Source organism: Bactrocera tryoni, chromosome 5 (assembly GCF_016617805.1).
Source record: "Bactrocera tryoni isolate S06 chromosome 5, CSIRO_BtryS06_freeze2, whole genome shotgun sequence".
NCBI classification, from domain to species: domain Eukaryota; kingdom Metazoa; phylum Arthropoda; class Insecta; order Diptera; family Tephritidae; genus Bactrocera; species Bactrocera tryoni.
Window position 1 is genome coordinate 49,396,829 of NC_052503.1, and position 22,521 is coordinate 49,419,349.

General features: G+C 37.8%; 1 protein-coding gene across 1 annotated transcript; it reads left to right on the plus strand.

Annotated features, from left to right (window-relative positions):
- The first annotated feature begins 2,210 nt into the window (after window positions 1–2,210).
- On the plus strand, window positions 2,211–15,038 carry LOC120778316 (forkhead box protein biniou). Its single transcript, XM_040110110.1, has 4 exons — window positions 2,211–3,259; window positions 12,421–12,694; window positions 12,768–13,167; window positions 14,716–15,038. The coding sequence occupies exons 1-4, from the start codon at window positions 2,211–2,213 to the stop codon at window positions 14,979–14,981; spliced, it is 1,989 nt and encodes a 662-aa protein (XP_039966044.1). The 3' UTR covers window positions 14,982–15,038.
- Window positions 15,039–22,521: the final 7,483 nt, after the last annotated feature.

Sequence of the window (22,521 nt, forward strand, 5' to 3'; positions counted from 1 at the left end):
ATGGGGCAATACGATGGCGTTAAATATCAACACGTCAAAAACAACCGACGTCTTTTTACAAAGTGAACATCTCTGCCCGGCTTGAGGCCCCTAACACTTGGTAGCAGGAGGTTGGAAGTGTCTAAATAGGTCAAATTCCTAGGCTTCACATTAGACTCAACCCTACCGTGGAATAGGTAGGTGGAATTAATACTGTCTAGAGCCACCATGGTACTCGTGATATGCAGACGCCTAGTCGGCAGAACCTGGAACTGCAAGCCAGGTATCATCAGTTGGCTGTATAATATGATGGTAAGCCTATTGTCACTTATGGAGCAGTAGGCCTTCAACTGTCAAAGCTACTAAGACTCGCTTGCGTCTGCGCTTGAAGTTATGCTGGAGCACACACTGCCGTAACAGAGGCTTTTGGCAAAGGGAAGATAATGTCGTCTCAACAAATGAGGGCCCTTGGGGAAGACATACCGCTGGCCTTTCTTTCAACAGACGGCATTACGAAGAGGGTAAACTTTACAAAGAAGTTTAGAGTTACTCTTGGCAGTAAGGCGGAGTGGAGTGATTCCACGCGACATGGAACAGGAAACTCCAGAACACCTGATTCTAGATTGCGCGCACAGCAAACTCCTAGACCATATGTGATATAGGAGAGGACGCAATAGACCACAGATCGCCGTATAAAGCTCCAATTATTTTTTATCTTCTTTTTATCTATGAAATGGTAAACCAAACTGAGTATAAATCAAGTAACAGCTGTCTCAAACATCAACTCCGAAAAAAGTATTGTCTCGTTGAAAATCACACATCTAAAAAAAACTCGTTATATAGATCAGCAAATTTTCAATTGTATTCGTAGATTTGAAGCTGCTGGAAGAAGACTTTGTATTAAAAAGATCAAATAGAGATTCACTTTGGGTTTGCAATTGGCGCCAAGGAACTGACTTGCTATTTTGGACGCGATCGATGAATACAGAATTATGAAAAAAGAACCATTTGTAGTTAATACTTATGTAGTTATTTGGAAGATATGGATGGTTTCTATTATAAGGAATATTTTTAGTACAGTGCGCTTTACATATTTGCTTTATAGTTTCGGCACCTTCATACGAAAGTGTATTCTTTCCAAATCGTCGGCCAAAAAAGTTTTTCAAAATTTTACAATTTAACATATGTAAGTATGTACAAATGTGTATGTAAGTATATATGGCTGATAATTTCGTGCAATCATATGCAGATGTGTAGACACAGACATAAATACATATGTATGTATGTCTGTAGATATTTCGATGATAACACACACGTGCAGCTTGCTTCCTTCTTTGACGCCGCTTTTCACGATCCTCTGAACAAATCTCTGCACAAAAGAAAAGGGCGAACATGTGTTGGCTCTACACAAACACATATGTATAAGAACAACAACAAAAATATCGAAGCAATCGCCACTTGAACGCAAATCGCTGAACATACACACAGACGCATGTTAACATCGTGAAAACACATTTACATATACATATGCATATAGAGATGTAATTAGTATTGTGGAATAGCCCCGTACATATTGTATTTTATGCTCTTATTTGCCAGCCAAATGTAAACAAAAGACTTCGATGTGGGAGAAGCGTCGCCACCAACATCATCGTAGTCGTCGCCGTCGCCGTCGCTGCGGCCGTCGGTAACGCCACCGCTACTGGTACTACAGGCACCGGCATCGAAATGCAGCACCGCGACACCGGTGGCGCGGCGTATGGCGGCCACGAGTGCGTTTGCTTGTACGCGCTGCGACTTCGGCAAGGATGTGTGTGCGCAGCGAACCGATCGCCGATCGCTGGCGCGGCGGACGCGGCTGGCGTAATTGGAGCGTAACTAGTGCGAAGATTTTTTGGTTAAGAAGCATTCCTCACTAGATTCAGTTGATCGAGAATAGCGAAAGAGAAAAGTACCGAATCGCGTGAAGACTTGAATGGTGGAATCTCGCGGATATCTAATAGTACAAAGTGAAAGAAAATATATTATATTCAAAAGTGCCCACAAAAGAATTTTAAGAGATAAAAATACATAACACACGCATACAAACATAGCTCAGCGCATTTGTGCAAAATTATAAATTTATGCATGAGCTGAAAGTGAAAAATAAAAAATTATTCCTCGGTTCCGTTAAAATTCCACCCACATTTGTGTAGTGCCAAAAATCGACAATCCGCATAAATGAAAATAAAATGATCAAAAGCGAAGAAATTATGGATTCCAATGGACATGCGATCGGTCACAATGGCCTCCATCACAGCACACATTTACCTCATCACAACAGCATATACCGCACCTTGCCATCGAACGTCATATCCACGACGAACTTCACGCCCCTAACATATGCCGATCAAAGCGCCTTGCTGCGTATGCCACAGGAGTCACCCGAACTGCAGGAGGAGAAACCCGATCTCAATTATCTCGATCGCAAATACTACGCGACCATGATGACGCAGCAGCAGCCGGTGCACGTCTCGGAGGCTGCGTCTTATGGTCTTACATCATTGCACACTATGTGTTCCTCGCCGCATCCGAACAATGAGAATGACATTGGCATGCTGATGCCGTTATCACCCAATTCATCACCGCACAATGAGGGTGGTCTCAAAGTGCCGTCGGATGGTGAGCTGCAGCAATACGCCGCCACACAGCAACGCGTCATCGCCTCGAAAATGGTGGACATGAATTCTCATTATACACCGACCATCAAGTATTGTTCGAGCAATACAATTTTCAATACATCCGAATATTTGCCGCACAATGAGAGCGAGCAGCCACAGCCGCCACCGCCGTCCGCCGTACCTGTGTCTGCTGCGGTCAGCTCAAGTGATATGTTGACACAATCTCTACAGCGTATGCCAAATGTCGTCGGTGGTATGTCAACGGTGGCGAGTGCGTCGACGACGCCGTCCGGTGTTATAACCAGTTCGCATAGCGTTTCCGGTCAATTATGTTCCACCACCGACACAATGTCCTATTCGAATAGTTCCTCACCGGCTAAGTCGGTGCATAGCGTTCAGAGTGAGACTGGGCAACAACAGCAGTCACAACAGCAGCCGCAACAACAATCGAATTCGTCATCTTCACAGGAGCTCACACCGCCAGATACGACGAAAAAATCGGGCGCCCGCCGACCAGAGAAGCCCGCATTAAGTTATATAAACATGATTGCGATGGCCATTAAGGAATCGCCAACGGGGAAGTTAACGCTTAGTGAAATCTACAGCTTTCTGCAGAAAAGGTGAGAGAATATTTAAAATAAACTTCTTTGCACAACTCTGGCAGGAAAACTCAAAAATGTTCCGGGCAAATTTCTGGCTTTCAATCCTTTTCGGTTATTCTTGAATGGTGGGATGGATCTTTTTTAGAATATTCTGGAGCATTTTTGTTTTTGATCTGTTTGGGAAGATGTCAGGGAAAAATAATAAATAAAAGTTGCTCTTGCTCAAATATTTTTTAAGCACACAATAAATTTTTTTTTTTTTGACAAAAATTAAAAAAACAAAAAAAAATTTGGAAGCAGAGTATGAGTTTAAGTGATTGCCTTTGTGAAGAAAATATTGCGACCGATCTCGTTAATATTAACTGAAATCAAAAAAATTAAAAATTTATTTTTCATAAAGTGGCATCATCGAAGGTATAATGATCTTTACGGTTGCTTTTCTTATGGCAAAACGGTTTTTTATCTATCCTGGTGCGATATGAACAGTTTGCTCGAAGATTGCAGGTCCAGGGCAATAATTATGCTAAATTTTGGTGAAGATATCTTCTCAAATAAAAAGATTTTCGATGCATGGTCAATGATTTTCTTCGATCAGTTTGTATGATTCAATAATGTGTCAATATTCGGTGTTTTCGATGTGTGAGCAGTTTTATGGAAAATAAAAGACGTATACAATCCGACTAGTTCGCGTATATACAGACTGACGGACAGACATGGCTACATCGACTTAGTTCGTCATACTGATCATTTATATGTACAAGTATCATATATACTTTAGAGGGTTTACGATGTTTTCTTGTGGGTGTTACAAGTTTTCGACATATTAAAATGGAAGTTATTGCATTTCTTGTTACCTGAGGAATGTCTTTGACAATATTGCCAATATTGACAATTTATTGTAAAATTTGACATTTTTGATGATATGCGTACCCAGAATGTATTCAAATACGAACGAAATTTTTGTTGTTTACAGTAACTTAAAATGTTCTTCTCGACCAAAAAATTGAATTAAATTGCAAAAGTTTTCGCGCCATTATGTTTTACAGCTTGCGGTGCGGATTAACTCATCAAGAGTGCACATATGAACTTAATTCAATTTTTGACAATGAAGCTCCATCAAGAACCAGTGTCTATCGATGGTATGATGAATTGCAAATCACTCCAAAACGAATTTCGGAAAAGTCCTCCAAAATTAGTTGTTCGGAAGACTATTGATGATGGGCTCAAAACTAATATAGCAAGTTCGAAATGTGACCTATCGTGAGATTGAGAGAATTTGAGGAATTAGTGGACTAGCATACATTCAATATTGCGTAAACATTTGACCGTAAAAAATAAAAATTTGTTTATGTTGGATCACACACTATTTGTTTTTCGCTAAAAAAACTCGTAGGCTTTCGCGTATGAACCCGAAACTAACCAGCAGTCGACTCTATGGGTAGTTCAAGATGAGCCGAATCCACCAAAAGCAGATCGCGCTTGAAGCATTGCCAGGCAAATGGTTGCCTGTTTTTTTAACAACTGGACATATCGCAACCATACCACTGGAACAACGTAGAACAGGAAATTCCAAGTGGTACACAATCATTTATTTGCCAGTTGTCCTTCAAGACATCAGGAAGCGAACTACCAATGTTATTTCTTACATATTGACCCAAGCAACTGCATTTTGAGCACTCATAACATCGATTAGATGAGTCATCCACCGTATGACTTTATAGGTCAACGTTTTCCAACACCTGCAGAGCTGGTTGATGCGTTCAAAAGGCATATTTTGGAGATACCTCAATCAGATTGGCAAAAGTGCTTTGCAAATTTGTTCAAACGCATGCAAAAGTGTATACATAGATCTTAATGGAGAATATTTTGACAAACAATTTAGATTAAAATTTGTTTTTTTCTCGAATCCTAAAATATAAAACGCAACCTACGTACATATGTAAATACACGTATAAAAGTAAACATGTTCGGGCGAGCCGTGCGATGAAATAAGGCTCACCGACTTTTACAGCTCTGCTTCGAGAAAAATGCGTTTAAAATTTGAAAAGACATTTATTTGGATTAGTGACGTCGTTACAAATGTGCTCCTACTATATATCCGATCCTATTCCCCGAAATTGTTTTTCGAATCGGTAAAGTATTCATTTACGTCAAAATATTCATTAGTATTTGAGATACGCGCCGTTTTGTGAGGCTCTAAAAGTGATTTCTTCGATTCTTACTATGTCTGAATTTATTGTACAAAGAAGTGCGATAATGCACCATTTCATACTGCATTGGTTATTCGTAATCATCTCGCCACATTTTAACTAATATCGTGCCGCAACACCGCATACGCCTGATTTACCTTTGTGTAACTTCTGGCTATTCAGCAAATTTACATGATCACTCACACCGTTTTGACTCAATTGAGGATATAAAAGCTGAATCGAAGAAGGCTCTGAGGATTTTTCCAAGGGAGATTTTTCCAAGTGCTATGATGACTGGAAAATTCGTTGGCATACGTTGGCAGGAGGGGATTAGTTTTAAGGAAATGAAATGGACAAAATTCACCTTTCAATTTGATCACAATAATACATGTTGTAGAGACATTTATGAAATAGATATATCCAATTGTATTATTTTGTAATTTTGAAGAACTAGTTAGTCTTTCGCTATTAAGGCACCGATTAATTTCTATATCTAAATTCATGTATTTGTAATTCAGCTCAGTTGTAGCTTAAGCTATTTTTGTTTTTGAAGCGGCAGAAAACATTCCCTACATAATTTGGAGGTATTCTAGCGAGTTGATAGTTCTTGTCCGGGAAAATTTCGAGTTCCTTACTGTAACATTAAACCGGTTATCATAGCATAGACAGAATTATAGATAGATTGAGTGGTTATTTTCTGTAGAACCAGATATTGACATAAAAAATTGGGGTTAGAAACCAAAGAAGTGAAAAAATGTGATTTATTTAAAAAAGGTCATACAGTGCATCACAAAAATAAGTATCCACTGTGTTTATCCGTTTCGTCATGAGAAAAAAATGCCTAAGAACAAATAATAATAACCAATTTTCTTAATTTTTTCAATTATTTCATATTTTAATTAAAATCAATAGCAAAAAACCGAAACTTAAATTAATTATTTTTTAAATTAGAAAAAAAAAATTTAATTGCTAAAAATTACGTCACTAAAGTATGTATGCACTAAGAATGCATTCTTAACAAAAACTTTTATTTTTGAGCTTTGATGGATCATTAATATTTTGCTGAATAGCCTCTGGATTTTTTATTTGCACTTCATGTCATCCAACACTGCACCAGTTTTTGCTTCACTAAAGGTGAATCTTGCCCCATTCCTCGATTAAAGCAGCTTTCAAAGCTTATTTGCTGCTTTGGTGTTTTCTGATTTTTCTCTCTAAATAATCCCACAAATGTTCCATAAGGTTCACATCAGGAGATTGGGCTGGTGTTTTTAATTGCTTGGTGAGTCTTGTAAAATAGCCATTCCTTAACAATGTGAGCGGTGTGCTTTGGATCAATGTCGTGTTGGAAGACAAATGATCCTTCAAATCCCGAAATGGCCGCACTTTCATTTAAATTTGATTTTAAAATATTATAATCATATTTGTTCATTGTATGCTCAATGAATACAAAATTGCCTACTCCTGTTGCTGCCGACCCACCTCCACGTTTTACCGTGGCAGTTTATTCCGTGGATCAAGCTCTGTATTTACTTTTCTCCATACTCATGTTCATCTGAGCCAAAAATATTATGTTTACTCTCATCCGAGAAAATAACAGAAGTCCAGAAATTCCGTGCTCTTTCACAAAGTTCAATCTATTTTTTCTGTTAGTGTTGCTTATGAAAAGCTTTTTACGGACATTACAACCATGGTAACCAGCATCTTACAGCACTGGACGAATATTTTAGGAACCGCAGGTTTGACTAGTCTCATTTTCAATTCCATGCCGGCCAGATCTTTCCTTATTTTTTGTATTCACCTTTTTTTGTATTTTTTTGTTATTTTTTCAATAGTAGAATTACTATTATGAGTAATTGTTATTGTAAAAAACACAAAATATATATTTATTTTTTGCAAGTAATTTGACTTTTTTACGCCCATATATAATACACTATATATAGGTATATATAAGTTGTATGGTATAAGTTATACATAACTTTTCCAATATGAAAATTGTTGACAGATCTAAAAACAAGAAAAAACGTAAACTTCGGCTGCAACGAAGCTAATATACCCTTCATAGGTGCATGGAAGCTATATGCTATAGTAATCCGATCTGAACAACTTTTTCGGAGATTATACATATTCCAGGGTCCGGCACTCGAATTATACTAAAAAAGCCATAAATTCGGTTTGGATAATTATTTTTATTTATTTTAAAGTACAAAATGTGTGAAAATAATAATAAATTCGGGACCAATTCACTTTTGCTCGATATGTCTACCTTTTGCCTTAACTATGGCCTTGAGACGGTCAAAAAACGAATCGCAAGCTGCCCGAATGTGACTTGTCGGTATTTTGGCCCACTCACGGACAATGACTTTCTTCAACATCTCGAGACTGGTGTGTTTTTTACTTCGGACCTTGCTATCCGAAATGGCCCAGAGAGAATAATCCATTGGATTATCTGGTAAATTCGACAGCTTTTGGGTGGTCCTAATAAAGTTCGGAACGTTGTTTTTCAGCCATTCTTGGTTCACTCGCACTTTGTGAGACGGTGCTGAGTCTTATTGAAACGTCCATGGTTTTCGACTGAAATGTTTGTTTGCCCACGTCTTCAACGCAGCCTCCAGAACCCTTTCCCGATAACATGTCGCATTTACTTTGACGCCAGGCTCGTTGAAAACAATTGGAGAGCGCCCATCTGCGGTGACAGCAGCCCAAACCATTATTTGTTGCGGGTGCTGCCTCCTGATGGCCAACCGATGACTTAGATTCTCGTATGAACGGTCGGTCAAGTAAACCCTATCGTTTTGACAGTTTTTCGGATTGCTCAATTGGAAAATTTTTTTCGTCAGAAAACACAATGTTCGGAATTTGACCGCTTTCGGTCAAGCGAAGCAACTGCTTCGCTCTCTCAAGTTTTACTTGTTGCTGCTTCGATGTGAGATCATGGGCCTTTTGGAACTTGTAAGGCTTGACCTTGAGCTCATTTTTCAATATGCTTCGGATGCTGAGGTGGGATATTTTCAGTTCTTTATCCATTTGATTGGCACTTCGTCGTGGATTTCGCTCAAGTCGCTTCTTCACTTTCCGAACCATCTCACGTGACGTTGCAGTCTTTTGATGACCACCTCCATGGCGTTTTGCGATGCTACCAGTATCATTGTAACGAGTGATGGTGCGATAAACAAAAACTTTATTCAAGGTGTAAGGTATTTGAGCTCACGAACAATTGCTGGCTGTGATTCTCCAGCTAAATATAAAGCAATCACACTATTACGTTTGAATTCCATAGCTGATCACTTTTTTTTTCGTTCACTTTTGGCAAAACGCTTTTGTACACTTGTGACCAATACTCCGAACTGTCGTTCAGCAAATTTGTAAATAGCTGATTCCAGTGCGACAGCCGCGCGAACGGTCTAAAGTTGGTTACACTTAGAGTGCCGGACCCTGTATTAACTTAAGCAGTAATCCATGTCAAATTTCGTGAAGATACCACGTCAAATGTGAAAGTTTCCATACAAGAACTTGATTCCGATCTTTCAGTTTGTATGGCAGCTACATGTTATAGTGGTCCGATATCGGCAATTCTGATAAATGAGCAGCTTCTTGAAGAGAAAATGACGTTTGCAAAATTTCAAAATGATATCTTAAAAACTGAATGACTAGTTCGTATACATACAGACGGACAGACGTACGGACGGACAGACAGACAGACGGATATGGCTAAATCGACTCTGCTCAACATACTGATTATTTATATACATATATACTTTATAGGGTCTCCGACGCTTCCTTCTGGGTGTTAAAAACTTCATGACAAACTTAATATAAGTACCCTGTTCAGGGTATAATTATCAGTATAGGATAGGAGCTGAAGAGCCTTAGAGTTAGGAAGAACCGAATTGACTTCTGTTAATTCAGCGGAAATACATGAACCCACAGATACACATAAAGCGTTATATATATGTACATACATACGCTCATCTGTAAAGGTATATACATATATACATATGTACATATATGATGATCTATGTATATGTATGGACTTTTATTAAAATTATTACTCACAAAAATAAATAAACTGGAAGTGGACACACACGTTAAATGGTTTGAGGCAAAGTGGCACCCACGGTGTTTGTGACAACCCCCAATTGTTTACACATAAGCATGCAAAAATAAGTAACAACAACAACAATAAGGGAGGGACATTACTGCGAGCGCGCAATTTACATAAAGATTTATTTATTGATTTTGTTAAAACTATCGTTTCTTTTTGAGTAAACAATCGAGCAACTGGCGGCGCTCCGGACGGCTTGGACATCCCTTGGTGTACGCATTGGCACGGATATATACATACATACATATAAACGTACCGATTTGGCCTTTTCACTTCACTTTAATTTCAGCAATTTGAGAAATTTTAATCACTTTCGAGTATCCATTTAACTTTATGTGTGAATCACAGCCAGGCATTGGTTGAAAGCACTTGTGTGCCTTGGTATCAGCTAGACGCTTGCCACAACACTCGCCAGAGTTTAAGTAATCAAAGCTTCAAATTCGGTCCCTCTCAGGTTTCTTGGGAAATAAGCGTTTAGCTTAAATTTCAATTAGGGCGCCATCAAGCACAAGAGTATGTGTGTGTGTGAAATATGTACATATGTACATATCTACATAGGTACCATGTATACATATTTGTAGGGAAGCCGAGTTTAGAGTGAGAGTTACATACATGCATACATATATCCAGAAAAGGAATAAGAAAGATTTGAGATCCAACGAAAATGAACAATATTTAGCTCGTTACCTTAGGTTAGGTTAGATTAGGTGGCAGATCAAAGATCGCACGTTTGCTATTGCATGTACATAGTCCTTTGTGAGGCCATAGAAAACAAGAGCTCCTGTGTTCGAACTTATAAATTAGCAAAACGTTTAGTGGCTAATACTAATTGCCACAGGCGTTTAATTTCCACTACTGCCAGTTCGGTCTGAAGGTATGCGCTCCCAAGTGTTTATGTCTTGACCTCCTAAACGCGGGACAGTCAAGATAGTTGTGTGGAGTTGTTTCCACCTCATCTTCTTCCATAGAGTTTCTGCGCATGACGTCTGGTAGGATTCCCAGACATACTGCGTGGATGCCAATAGTTCCAAAACTAGGGAGAGGCTGGACTTACTGAGGGCGAAGAGTTCACTAGATCTCTTGCGATCGATTTTATGCTTTTGCGACAGTGCATATACCGACGGTGGACCAGCGCTGGACAAGTTTCCGCGAAGCCTAGTTATAAAGTAGTAGAATACGGGAGGCTACGGGAGCACCGATCCGCTCACATGCCACTGATAGCGTCTTTTCTTGCTAGCTCATCAGCTTTACAGTTACTTGCGATTCCACTGTGGCCTGCACTTATACCAGTCTTATCACAAAGACACTCTTTGACCTCGATACCTTACCATCACCTAGGTTAGTTGGTATCGTTTTTTAAAAGGACACTGTTGAACGTTTTGATCAAGAGCAAATGCGAGGCAAAAATTTTTTATCACGAAATAACATAAAATTTTTATAGAATTTTAGGGCGAAATCCAGGTCTAGCCCTCACTATTCATGTCATTGACGTGTAACCAGTTAATTTTGGGAAATATAACCACTTCTGTCGATTTTGTCTTTTTTCTACATTCTCTTGGGGGTAAATACCTTTTCGTTACGGTCGAGAACAAATGAGATTTTGTTTGCCAAAAGGATAATCTTATAAGTGAGTTTATATACGAATTGTTAGGCCCAAACAAAAAGATTGCCAAAATATAGAACTCTATGTTAAGCTGGGTTATACTGGCCGGCTGACAAGCCATACATAGACCTACTCATCCTTAGTAATGTCAGACGGAGGTACAATTTAATTTGAGCTGAAATATTCGTCAAACAGGTCGCCAACGCTTTTTGGAAACTTTAAGAGCGATTTAATATCTAATTTTGATACTTCATCTAGTCCTTTGAACTGCGAAGATCCTAGATATTTAAGCCGGTTTCTAGATAATGCTGTACAGAAGTATAGGAGGTGTTCCAGCGTCTCTCTCACACCTCATTTCCTGCACTTGCTGGATCCTCGTTATTTATGCCCATCCAGGTCGCATGTGACGTCAGTAGGTTGTAACCTGTTATTAAAACAACAACCGTACTGCAGTCCTTTCGAGAACGTGTGAGTAAAAGACCTGCTTGTTTTCCTTTGGGGCTTTTGCACATGATCTTGCGATCTTGCATCTCCTTAAGTCATTCCATTACGCCTCGATCCCTCTGCCGTAGAAAAAATTGCATTTTAAATTGTTTTTAGTGACTTACTTTATGCCTGTAATAGTTCGGTAGCGAGACTGACACTTTTGGCAATCTCATTAACTCTTTCGTTTCGCGGAATGCCTTTGTGGCTTGAAACTTAGTGTTTATGTATGCATTGCCACTACATCTACTGCGTCCTTGCTTCAAAGGAAATTCTGTGACGCAATTCGAAGTAAGATTATTACTTTAGTTGCCGCTTGGCTATCGGTGTATACTATATTGACCTTCTTTATGTTGTTTCCTGCGTTGTGAGCTATGAACTCTATGTTGAAAGACGACGAATGAAAATCGCAATTGAAGTAAGAATAATGGAAACATGATTGCGATAAGCAATGTCATACACGATATGAATTGTCAACCATCCATAGTAATTGAAAACAAAACCCCATTCTCCTTTCATTCAAGACGTTCCAAACCAAGGTATTTTTCTCTATTCAGTCGAACTAGTTATCGATAATAGTCTGGTGAAGCCAACTCAGTGTCTCGAAATCTGAAAAATATATATGAAAATAATTAAAAAATGTTATAAATTATAACAGTAATTCTTGTAGTATTACAGAAAATAGCAGTAACTCGATTACTTTTGGTTTCTGTGATACAAATACAAAATATGTGGTTTCAGTTATTGATAAGAAAGCAGGCGTGGAAAGTTGAGATAACTGTTTTTTTTTTTAATTTTTCAGATTCGAATTTTTTCGCGGTCCATATGTGGGTTGGAAAAACTCAGTGAGACATAACCTTAGCCTAAATGAGTGCTTCAAAAAGTTGCCGAAGAGCATGAGTGTGGGCAAGCCGGGAAAAGGAAATTACTGGACCATCGAACAGAACTCCGCTTATATGTTTGAGGACGAAGCCAGTTTGCGTAGGCGACCACGGGGTTATCGCTCGAAGCTGAAAGTGAAACCTTACCCGAGCACAAACGGGTTTTACACAACTTCCTCTTATGATCCTAGCATGGTGAGCACATTATTTACATACAGACATTAAAACCAAACATATTTAACATTCCATTTTTGCCTTTTTTCAACAGGATAATGCCAATTTCTACGCAACACAACCGTATGCCTCATATGACTACGCTACCAGCAGCGCTGCCACTGCAGCGCCATTCACGGATTCCTGGAATTCACACGCTGCCCATACACAGACCCTGCCACAGTATTCAAATATAGCTGCCGCCTCATCGGTGCTGCATGGTGGCAACAACAACAGCGCCACACCGCCCCTGGCGCACACACTGGCCCCCTCGGCGTTGGTAAGCGGTTCGGGCAGTCCCTCGCATGTTACTTCGGCGGCGCTTCAAAGCTCGAATCCGGGTTTGGATTACGCGACAGCTACCATGGTGGCCGCCAATTATCCATACGCCAGTACTGCTGGCGGTGGTGGCAGTGTAGGAGGTGGCGCAGGCGCCACTTACAGCCTTGATAACGGTGAGTTGTGAGTTAAGCGCGGAAGTGTGATTATTTAATGTGAATTTGACGCTGAAGTCGTCTGTTGAGCACTCCACATAGTACATTACAAGTGCGGCAATTTCATGGCGATCGTGTCAATCAAATATCTGAAATGCCTCTTAAGCGCCAGAGAGAATCGTAAAATTACTGTAGAAGTGTCTGAGTTGTGAGTTGTGAGGAAACCTAAGATTGATGGTGCGGATTTGTAGGATTTTATGATCTTCATATGTTGGCACTGTAAGCCGGGGTTGCTGTTAATATTACATTGTTCAGCGTATATGCAAATCTGTACGTTTGTAGGGATTTAGCTGTACTAGGCATACATACTATATATACATACATACCGACACACATCTGTGTGATCTGGCAATCCAAAGAGAATCGTTTTAATACTTGACAACTCTTTTTTGATGTAGCCGAAGATGACGTTAGCTTCGTGGCTACTCTAATCTCTGGTTATATATGTACATAAATACATACTTATGTACGAGCTCGGTCCGTTAAATACTTGACTCAAAAGAGAAAAATGAAAGTTTTTGAAGAATTGCTATTTATTTTCCAACATAGGATTTAGCTTGATACACTTGACTCAAAGATACTTTTCATACTTTAGCACGTCTGAAAAATATGATTTCTGGAGGTTACCAAAATATACCACCCAAGTGGGGATAACCTTTTCATACAAGTTAAATTTCGACCCGGTAAGTGAGTTTCAAAGTTTGGAAACAGAACGGAGTCGCTCCAAATTTGAAGAATACGTTAGATGGAGTAGCAGTCCGAAGTCTTATATTGCCGAAATTGTGGAGAGACGACCGAGGCTGGAACTGATGCACTGTCATGGTGGAAGATAACTTTTTTTTTCTCAAAATGGGGACTTATTCCTGCGATTTGGCGCCGATTCTGTCCAGTAATTCGGTTTGGCCTATGTCTGTTAACGTTTTGACCCTATGAGGGTTCTGTCGATGTAGATAGCACATGAAGTTCACTATAGAGATTAATTCTTATTCTCTGATGTGTGCCAATAGATCCACGAATCATCGATTCTGTGCCATGGTTTCATCCCCAAAATGGTTATCCGAAAGTTCTTCTCCGACCATCCTTTTTATTAGTTTAGGTCAAAAGGTTGATTTTTACGGCAAAGGCCAGCAACGATCCCACTTGGACAGCTTAAAGCGTCTGTCCGTTGAGATGTCTAATACTTCTAAAAATTGAGCATGATGACCCTTATGTTTCCACTTCATCGTCCCCCGTACCGCTTTTACAATTTGCATCCCACAAAATTTTTTGGACTTACCGTATGCTTAGATGCGGCAAGATGAATCTGGCTAAGAGCAAGTAGTGCAGAATGGCCTTGAGTGGCATTGCTGGTGTTGTTCATAGTGCCAATTAGCGCCATTCTTTGCACCTTCGAATGCCCTCGTAAACATAAAAAAATTAATAATTTTTATAACTTTCAATCTTCGCCTTACAATTTATTGTACTTACACCTCTCGTTCTCTCTCTCTCTTTTATCTTTAATCATTACAGGTTTGCGCTCAATGTCTCTCTCACACATGCATCAACAACAGCAACAACATCACCATTCAGCGATGACACCACCACCACCATTACCGCCCAGCTCCACGTCCATGGGTAATTCAGCGCTTATTGATCGGAAGCCCATCTTCCTACCTTCGATGACGCCACCCTCGTCCGGTGCCATGTCCACACCACCTCTCCATCACCAGCATTTGGTTGGAAGCAACAACGGCGGTGGCGGCGGTTATTATGAACACATAAAGTTCTCCAATTAATAGTTCCGTTAGAAAAATTAATTAATGTATTTTAATATTAGAGTTAGAGTAGCGCTTTGGGCCACTCCAACGACCAAGCACCAAATAGTCCCTGAAAGGGTAAACTAGTATTTAATTGAGAATTTAATTACTTTTACTTTGTTTTATTTCATTGTGAGAAGAGTTTATTTTGTTAATTTTTATCATTTAAGTATTAGGCTTGTCAATAGTTTTAAATAAAGTATAAGGGATTGAAATCGGTTGTTTAATATTTAGAGTATTCAAGCAGCTTTATTATAACCAATATACTCGTATATGTGTAATTATAGAAATCAACTCACGGCAGCATCCAGATAAAAATTCATTTTTATACTCTCGCAACAAAGTTGCTAAGGAGAGTATTATAGTTTTGTTCACATAACGGTTGTTTGTGAGTCCTCAAACTAAAAGAGTCAGATATAGGGTTATATATACCAAAGTGATCAGGGTGACGAGTAGAGTTAAAATCCGGATGTCTGTCTGTCCGTCCGTCTGTCCGTCCGTGCAAGCTGTAACTTGAGTAAAAATAGAGATATCATGATGAAACTTGGTACACGTATTTGTTGGCTCCATAAGAAGGTTAAGTTCGAAGATGGGCAAAATCGGCCCACTGCCACGCCCACAAAATGGCGGAAACCGAAAACCTATAAAGTGTCATAACTAAGCCATAAATAAAGATATTGAAATTTGGCACGAAGGATCGCATTAAGGAGGGGCATATTTGGACGTAATTTTTTTGGAAAAGTGGGCTTGGCCCCTCCCCCTACTAAGTTTTTTGTACATATCTTGGAAACTACTATAGCTATGTCAACCAAATTCTATAGAGTCGTTTCCTTCAGGCATTTTCATATACAGTTCAAAAATGGAAGAAATCAGATAATAACCACGCCCACCTCCCATACAAAGATTATGTTGAAAATCACTAAAAGTGCATTAACCGACTAACAAAAAACGTCAGAAACACTAAATTTTACGGAAGAAATGGCAGAAGGAAGCTGCATCCAGGCTTTTTTTAAAAATTGAAAATGGGCGTGGCGTCGCCCACTTATGGACCAAAAACCATATCTCAGGAACTACTCTACCGATTTCAATGAAACATAATATTTTCTTAACACCCTGATGACATTTACGAAATATGGGTGAAATCGGTTCACAACCACGCCTTCTTCCAATATAACGCTATTTTAAATTCCATCTGATGCCTTCTCTGTATAATACGAGTATATACATTAGGATCCAATGATGATAGCGGAATAAAACTTTACACAAATACGATATTTGAAAAATATGTAAATGACGTATAATGAAATCCCGATTATCACTTTATCATGCGAGAGTATAAAATGTTCGGTGACACCCGAACTTAGCCCTTCCTTACTTGTTGTAATTGTTATTGGTTAACTAATCCATTCAAAGTTGAGGGCCACGCTTGGTGTGACAGCTAATAGGGAATTTTTTTGTTAACTCATTATCTACTTATCAATTGTATTAGAATTTTAGGGTTATAGATGTTTATAGTACATATTTAAGGAATCCACCCACAATCCATCAATCTCCGCCAACGCAATGAAAACGGATCCTCCACTGTGATTCCAGCCCTTATTACGGTCTTTGAACCAACTGCATTTTAGTTGAAATAGTTTTGAAATTCGGTATTATGGTTTTCAACTTAACTCATCAAACAAAAAATCACTTGAAGTGCTGTCAAACTTCAACTTTTTGTGCTTGTTATTACAGTTTTCAACACTATGCCAATGAGATTGACTAGAACATCAAAAATGTTTATAGAATTTTTATATTGGGTAGTCGAAAAAGCCTTTTCGTATTTTGTATAAATAAATAAACAAATATGTATGATTTTGGTCAACCACTTTTTGCCATTTTTCCGTTAGAGGCATTTTCCATCAGTGTAAACCTTTCATCATTTCCAGAACGGAAGCGAGCGAACCATTGTTGTGCTAAACGAGCTACAATCCATATAAAGAAGAACAATTTTATGAGCTCCTGCAGTACGATATCGAAACTGGACGAAACTAACTATAATTTGGAAACAATAAAATAAATAAATGGATAAATGAGAAGTGTTTCGAACATAAAGAGTCGACACAATTTATTATCTTAGTAAAACTATCTTAGTAAAATTAAAATTTTGAAACGCTTTGCTCCTCCTTAGTCATTGATGTTTTATCCATAGGACACATTTATTCATAATATTTAAAAGTTTTGTAACAACCATAGATATCATTGGTCGCTTCAGTTCAAAGTTAAAATCATTTAAAATACATTAAAAACATCAAAACTAATTTACGTGGACCAATAAAATTTACATACACCTAGTTTTATTAAATTACAACACATTTTTTGGTTTTAAAATTAATGTTTATTGTCGTTTTTTTATATCTATTTCAAAATATGTATATTTAGCATATATATTGGCTTATCAAAATTTTTATTTTTACACAAATGAAAAAAATACAGGTACAAAAACTTAAAATGAGCTTAATTCGTATCAATAAAGTTTACGTACATTATTTAAACTAACACTAAATACAAAAGTTTGAGACATATTTAGTATTTTGTTGGCCCTCCTTTTGCTGTAATAACTGCCTGTAGACGTCGTGGCATACTTTTTACTAAATTTCTGGTATCATTTTCGGTGATTTTGGCCCACTCAGTTGATAAGGCAGCTTTTAGGGACTCTTTGGTTGAAATTCTATGTTTTCGTATACGCTTTTCTAATAAGTCCCAGATATGTTCAATAGGATTAATGTCTGGTGATTGGGGGGGCGTATGGAGTTGTTTGCAATTGTATAGCAACCATTCACGTACTAGATAAGACGTGTGCTTTGGGTCGTTATCCTGTTGAAAGTAGTAGTGGTTGCTATCAAGACCCAATTTAAGCACACTTGGACGTAAATTATTTTTTAAAATGTTCAAATACATGTACTTATCCATTTTTTCAGTAATAAATTCCAATTGTCCAACTCTTTTCCCAAAACGAATTCGGTTTGTTTACATGTTCTATAGCGAACGCAAACCTCTTTTCCTTATTAACCTTGAGTATGTATGGCTTACGGCGTGCCACTCGTCTATGATAACCAGCACTATACAACACATTCCTTACAGTTTGGGGATTTATTTTTTTTTGTGTACTATCGTATATGTCTTGAGTTAATTTCACTGCGGAAATTCTTGGATTTGCACTAACGGCTGTAACGATATTGCGTTCTTCACGGGGCGTTAAAATTTTTGGTCTACCCGATCGTGGCTTTGAATGCAAATTCCCAGTATTAATATACGACTTGATAATAGTTTGCACACTTGAATGGGATTTTCCAACCACTTTACCAATTTTACGTAAAGATTTATTTTCTAAATATAATTTAATTATTAATTTTCGCACTTCTAAACGTATTTCTTTACCACGACCCATTGCAACCAACAAAGTCACACTTTTAAGATAAAATGACAATAAAACGCATATTAAACTTACCATTTCAATATTGTAATTGTTTACAATCAACAATTATGGGAATGCAACAACTTTGTACCGTGCAGTGAATATAAACAAATTAGGCTGTACTGTGTGTATGTAAATTTTCTTGATGCGTTTTTTGGGGTTTTTCTCTTTCGCAGCGACAATGCCAAGCATAGGGGTAAATTTAACGGGATTAAGATAATGCATCACAATGCACGAATGTTTATTTATCTATTTAGCAAAAAAAATCAGTCGAATGAGACTAGAAAATGTATGTGCGAACATGTTTTAGTTAAGAATAAAGGGTGTATGTAAACTTTATTGGTCCACTGTATATTTTAAAGATATTCACCTTTTTGTGAGCAACAACTAAATTAAATTGTTTTGATTTTTCATTTAAAAAATGCCTGTCAAATCTTATTTTTTTATATTGGCAACGCCAAGCAAACTCCAACTAAAAATAGTTGAAAATCGTAATACCAACAAGTAAGGAAGGGCTAAGTTCGGATGTCATCGAACATTTTATACTCTCGCATGATAAAGTGATAATCGAGATTTCATTATCCGTCATTTACATATTTTTTTATTTTGCTATAAAATTAATTAGATTAGTAGTTCCTGAGATATGGTTTTTGGTCAATAAGTGGGAGACGCCACGCCCATTTTCAATTTTTAATAATAAAAAAAGCCTGGATGCAGCTTCCTACTGCCATTTCTTCCGTAAAATTTAGTGTTTCTGACGTTTTTTGTTAGTCGGTTAACGCACTTTTAGTGATTTTCAACATAACCTTTGTATGGGAGGTGGGCGTGGTTATTATCCAATTTCTTCCATTTTTGAACTGTATATGGAGATGCCTGAAGGAAACGACTCTATAGAGTTTGATTGACATAGCTATAGTAGTTTCCGAGATATGTATAAAATACTTAGTAGGGGCGGGGCCACGCCCACTTTTCCAAAAAAATTACGTCCAACGTCCACGATCCTTTGCGCCAAATTTCACTTTAATATCTTTATTTATGGCTTAGTTATGACACTTTATAGGTTTTTGGTTTTCGCCATTTTGTGGGCGTGGCAGTGGGCCTATTTTGCCCCTCTTCGAACTTAACCTTCTTATGGAGACAAGAAATACGTGTACCAAGTTTCATCAAAATATCTCAATTTTTACTCAAGTTACAGCTCGCACGGACGGACGGACAGACGGACAGACAGAATCCGGATTTCAACTCTACTCGTCACCCTGATCACTTTGGTATATATGTATGTATAACCCTATATCTGACTCTTTTAGTTTTAGGACTTACAAACAACCGCTATGTGAACAAAACTGTAATACTCTCCGTAGCAACTTTGTTGCGAGAGTATAAAAACAGTTAGGTTGATCTGAAGTTGAATTGCTTAAACTTCAATTCAACCGAGGGGAGTTGAAAACCCTAGGGGTAAAAATTTAATATATTCAGTTGATGTGGAAAACGTCTACAAGAAGATCCAAATTTTTTATATGTATCAGGGATATGTAGACCAAAGTCTAGACCTATTTCAATCATATAGTGCCAAACCTCATAAATTTGCGGGAAACTTGTCCATTTAATTTTATTGAAATATCACAAATTTTGAACAACTTGAAATGTTTAAAGGCAGGTGGAAAGACGTAAATCATTAACTGTGGTATATTGGGATCAGGGAAAAGGACGAGCTTATTGAATTAATTTGGGCATTGGTCAGGTATTCTTGAGAATATAAATTTCAATTTTCACACAATTTAATAAATAAATAGCCTAATTTCAGTTCTAGTCCAGTCATTTAAGTTTAAATTAGGTAAGAATCTCGGAATTCGATATATCCATTTTTATGTCTGTAAGTACTTGTATATTGACACCCTAAAGTTGTCTCAAAACCTACATATGGTAGGGTTCCAAAATCGTGATATTAGTTGTATAGGTGCTAGGGCAAGTTTTCATTCCATTTTTTACATTTTAGGCTCAAGGATATAAGTATTATTATTAGCGAAATACGCTTTCTTGTTTTCACTAAGTTAATTTGCATTTTGGCCGAAATATGCGGTGTAAAGTAAACCGGAATTTCGAAGATCTTTGTATTGGGTATGTGGCGGCTGAGAAAGTATTGACTCCATTTTCAACCCAATTTTGACACAGAGACATACCAATATCAGAAAGGGACCCTCTCCGAATTGCAATAATAGATCTCACAGAACGGCCGATATTTCCGGTAAAAAGTTAGTAAAATTTATTGTCCGATTTTGGCAATTTTTATAAAGCCCTCTCGGACCATCTCAGATGTAAAATTTAATGTGTCTGCGTATTTATTTATTGATTTATCGCGATTTTCGTAGTTTTTAACAGATCCGTTATATGGGGAGTGAGCGATTTCATCGATTTTATATGTCATATGTATGTATGTATGTGCTCAGCGAATTTGGTTATTGATTCTTAAGTGGTTTAGGAGATATATACATACATTAAATCAATTGGTGCCCTTTGCTACTGCGATCCCCTTGTATCTTAATTTAGTATTTATGGTTTGCAACAAAATGAACAGACTTAACACATTGGCTGCGGGGTCAGAAGTTTCGGAAGAACAATTGCACGAAGGGTCATTTTGTATTTATTCTTGTGGATTTCGATGTGATAAGTGGGCCTAAGGAAACCAAAAACCATTGTAGTCAATCTAGAATTTTTTTGGGTGTAATGCAGTCGGAAATGCCGAAAATCTTTTGTGTGTGCCTTTAATGTCTCCTCTGATGTAACACCAATTAGAAGTGATCGATTTTCTATTATGTATATCTGCAAAAATCTAATGGACAGATAGAAGCATGCAGAAGCAAGAATATGTGCTGACGAATATGTCTGCAGTTTCCCATGTATAAGTGCGAAGACCTTCCGTATTTACTGCGTATTCACAGGTCATAGTGCGCAAAATTGCACTAAATCAACGTATCAGATTAATGTCTACGCCAGTTGCTTCGAAAGCCATTGTGGGGTTAAGTGACAGGTACTTCAGTATCACATGCGATAGTTTTAAAAAATAATACCACTCCTGTATTAGAACCAACCATCGAAACTAATTACGAAGCCACTATCAACTCGTTACACGGACTTACAAAAATAATTGCTTTAACCTGTCATACTTGAGGGCCTGTCTTGCAGTCTTCAAGTGATTTTACTGGACGTCAAGGTGACATATTTACTTTTGGGTCAGGCTGTATATAATTTCCATCCGACCACTGCCTGTTTCGCTCTTGAAGTAGTAGTTCTGCACTTTTCTACCAGTTTGCATACAAATTTCGCAAGTGCTTTTCTATTTCACTGATTTCATCGTTTTGATCGTTTGGTGGAGGACCAACAAATTTATTCAAAACATATTTCTCAGTTGCAGAAAATTTCTTTTTGATACATTTCATTGCACCAAATTAAAGACAGGGTACATTTTGAGCATGACATTTAAACTAAAAGCAGCAAAATCTTAAAGTTAATTTTACACATTTAGCATTTATAATAGTCCGTATCAATGAAATAAACAATCATCCGTCCGAATCAACATAACATTTACGTCATTGGAAGATCGACCAATACAAAAAATGTATCATTTTGTTCACTGTGCACAGCCTGCACATAATTACGAGATTTTCTTTCGAAAATTACGATATTTTCTTACGCTCTCGCTGTTCTTATCCTCAATGAAAACATCCGGCGTAAAACTCAAACAACTACTCGCACTTAGATGGCGCTGTTTTAACAAAATTAACTCTCCAAATATATTGAATTTGTAAGGAGCCATACAAATCTTAGCTCACTGGAATTTATGATATATTGAAGACAGCAAAAATTATAAATATTTAGACTTAATTTTTTTAAGCACTGAAATTAGTTCAAAATTCGCAATAATTCCACTTTGGTAATATTTAAAAATGAAATATGGATAATTTTGTGGAGAAATAAAATTATATAGTGTTTTCAGCGCCACCTATGGACGGGTAGTTTAAAAAGGTTGTAGGCCAAATTCGTGAGACTTATGCCCGGTTTCAC

Excerpts from the sequence above, each read along its gene's own strand:
- LOC120778316 (XM_040110110.1), top strand. The coding sequence starts at position 2,211 with ATGATCAAAAGCGAAGAAATTATGGATTCCAATGGACATGCGATCGGT. Across the intron at positions 12,695-12,767 it reads CCTCTTATGATCCTAGCATG|GATAATGCCAATTTCTACGC; the intron begins GTGAGCACATTA and ends TTTTTTCAACAG. Across the intron at positions 13,168-14,715 it reads CACTTACAGCCTTGATAACG|GTTTGCGCTCAATGTCTCTC; the intron begins GTGAGTTGTGAG and ends TAATCATTACAG.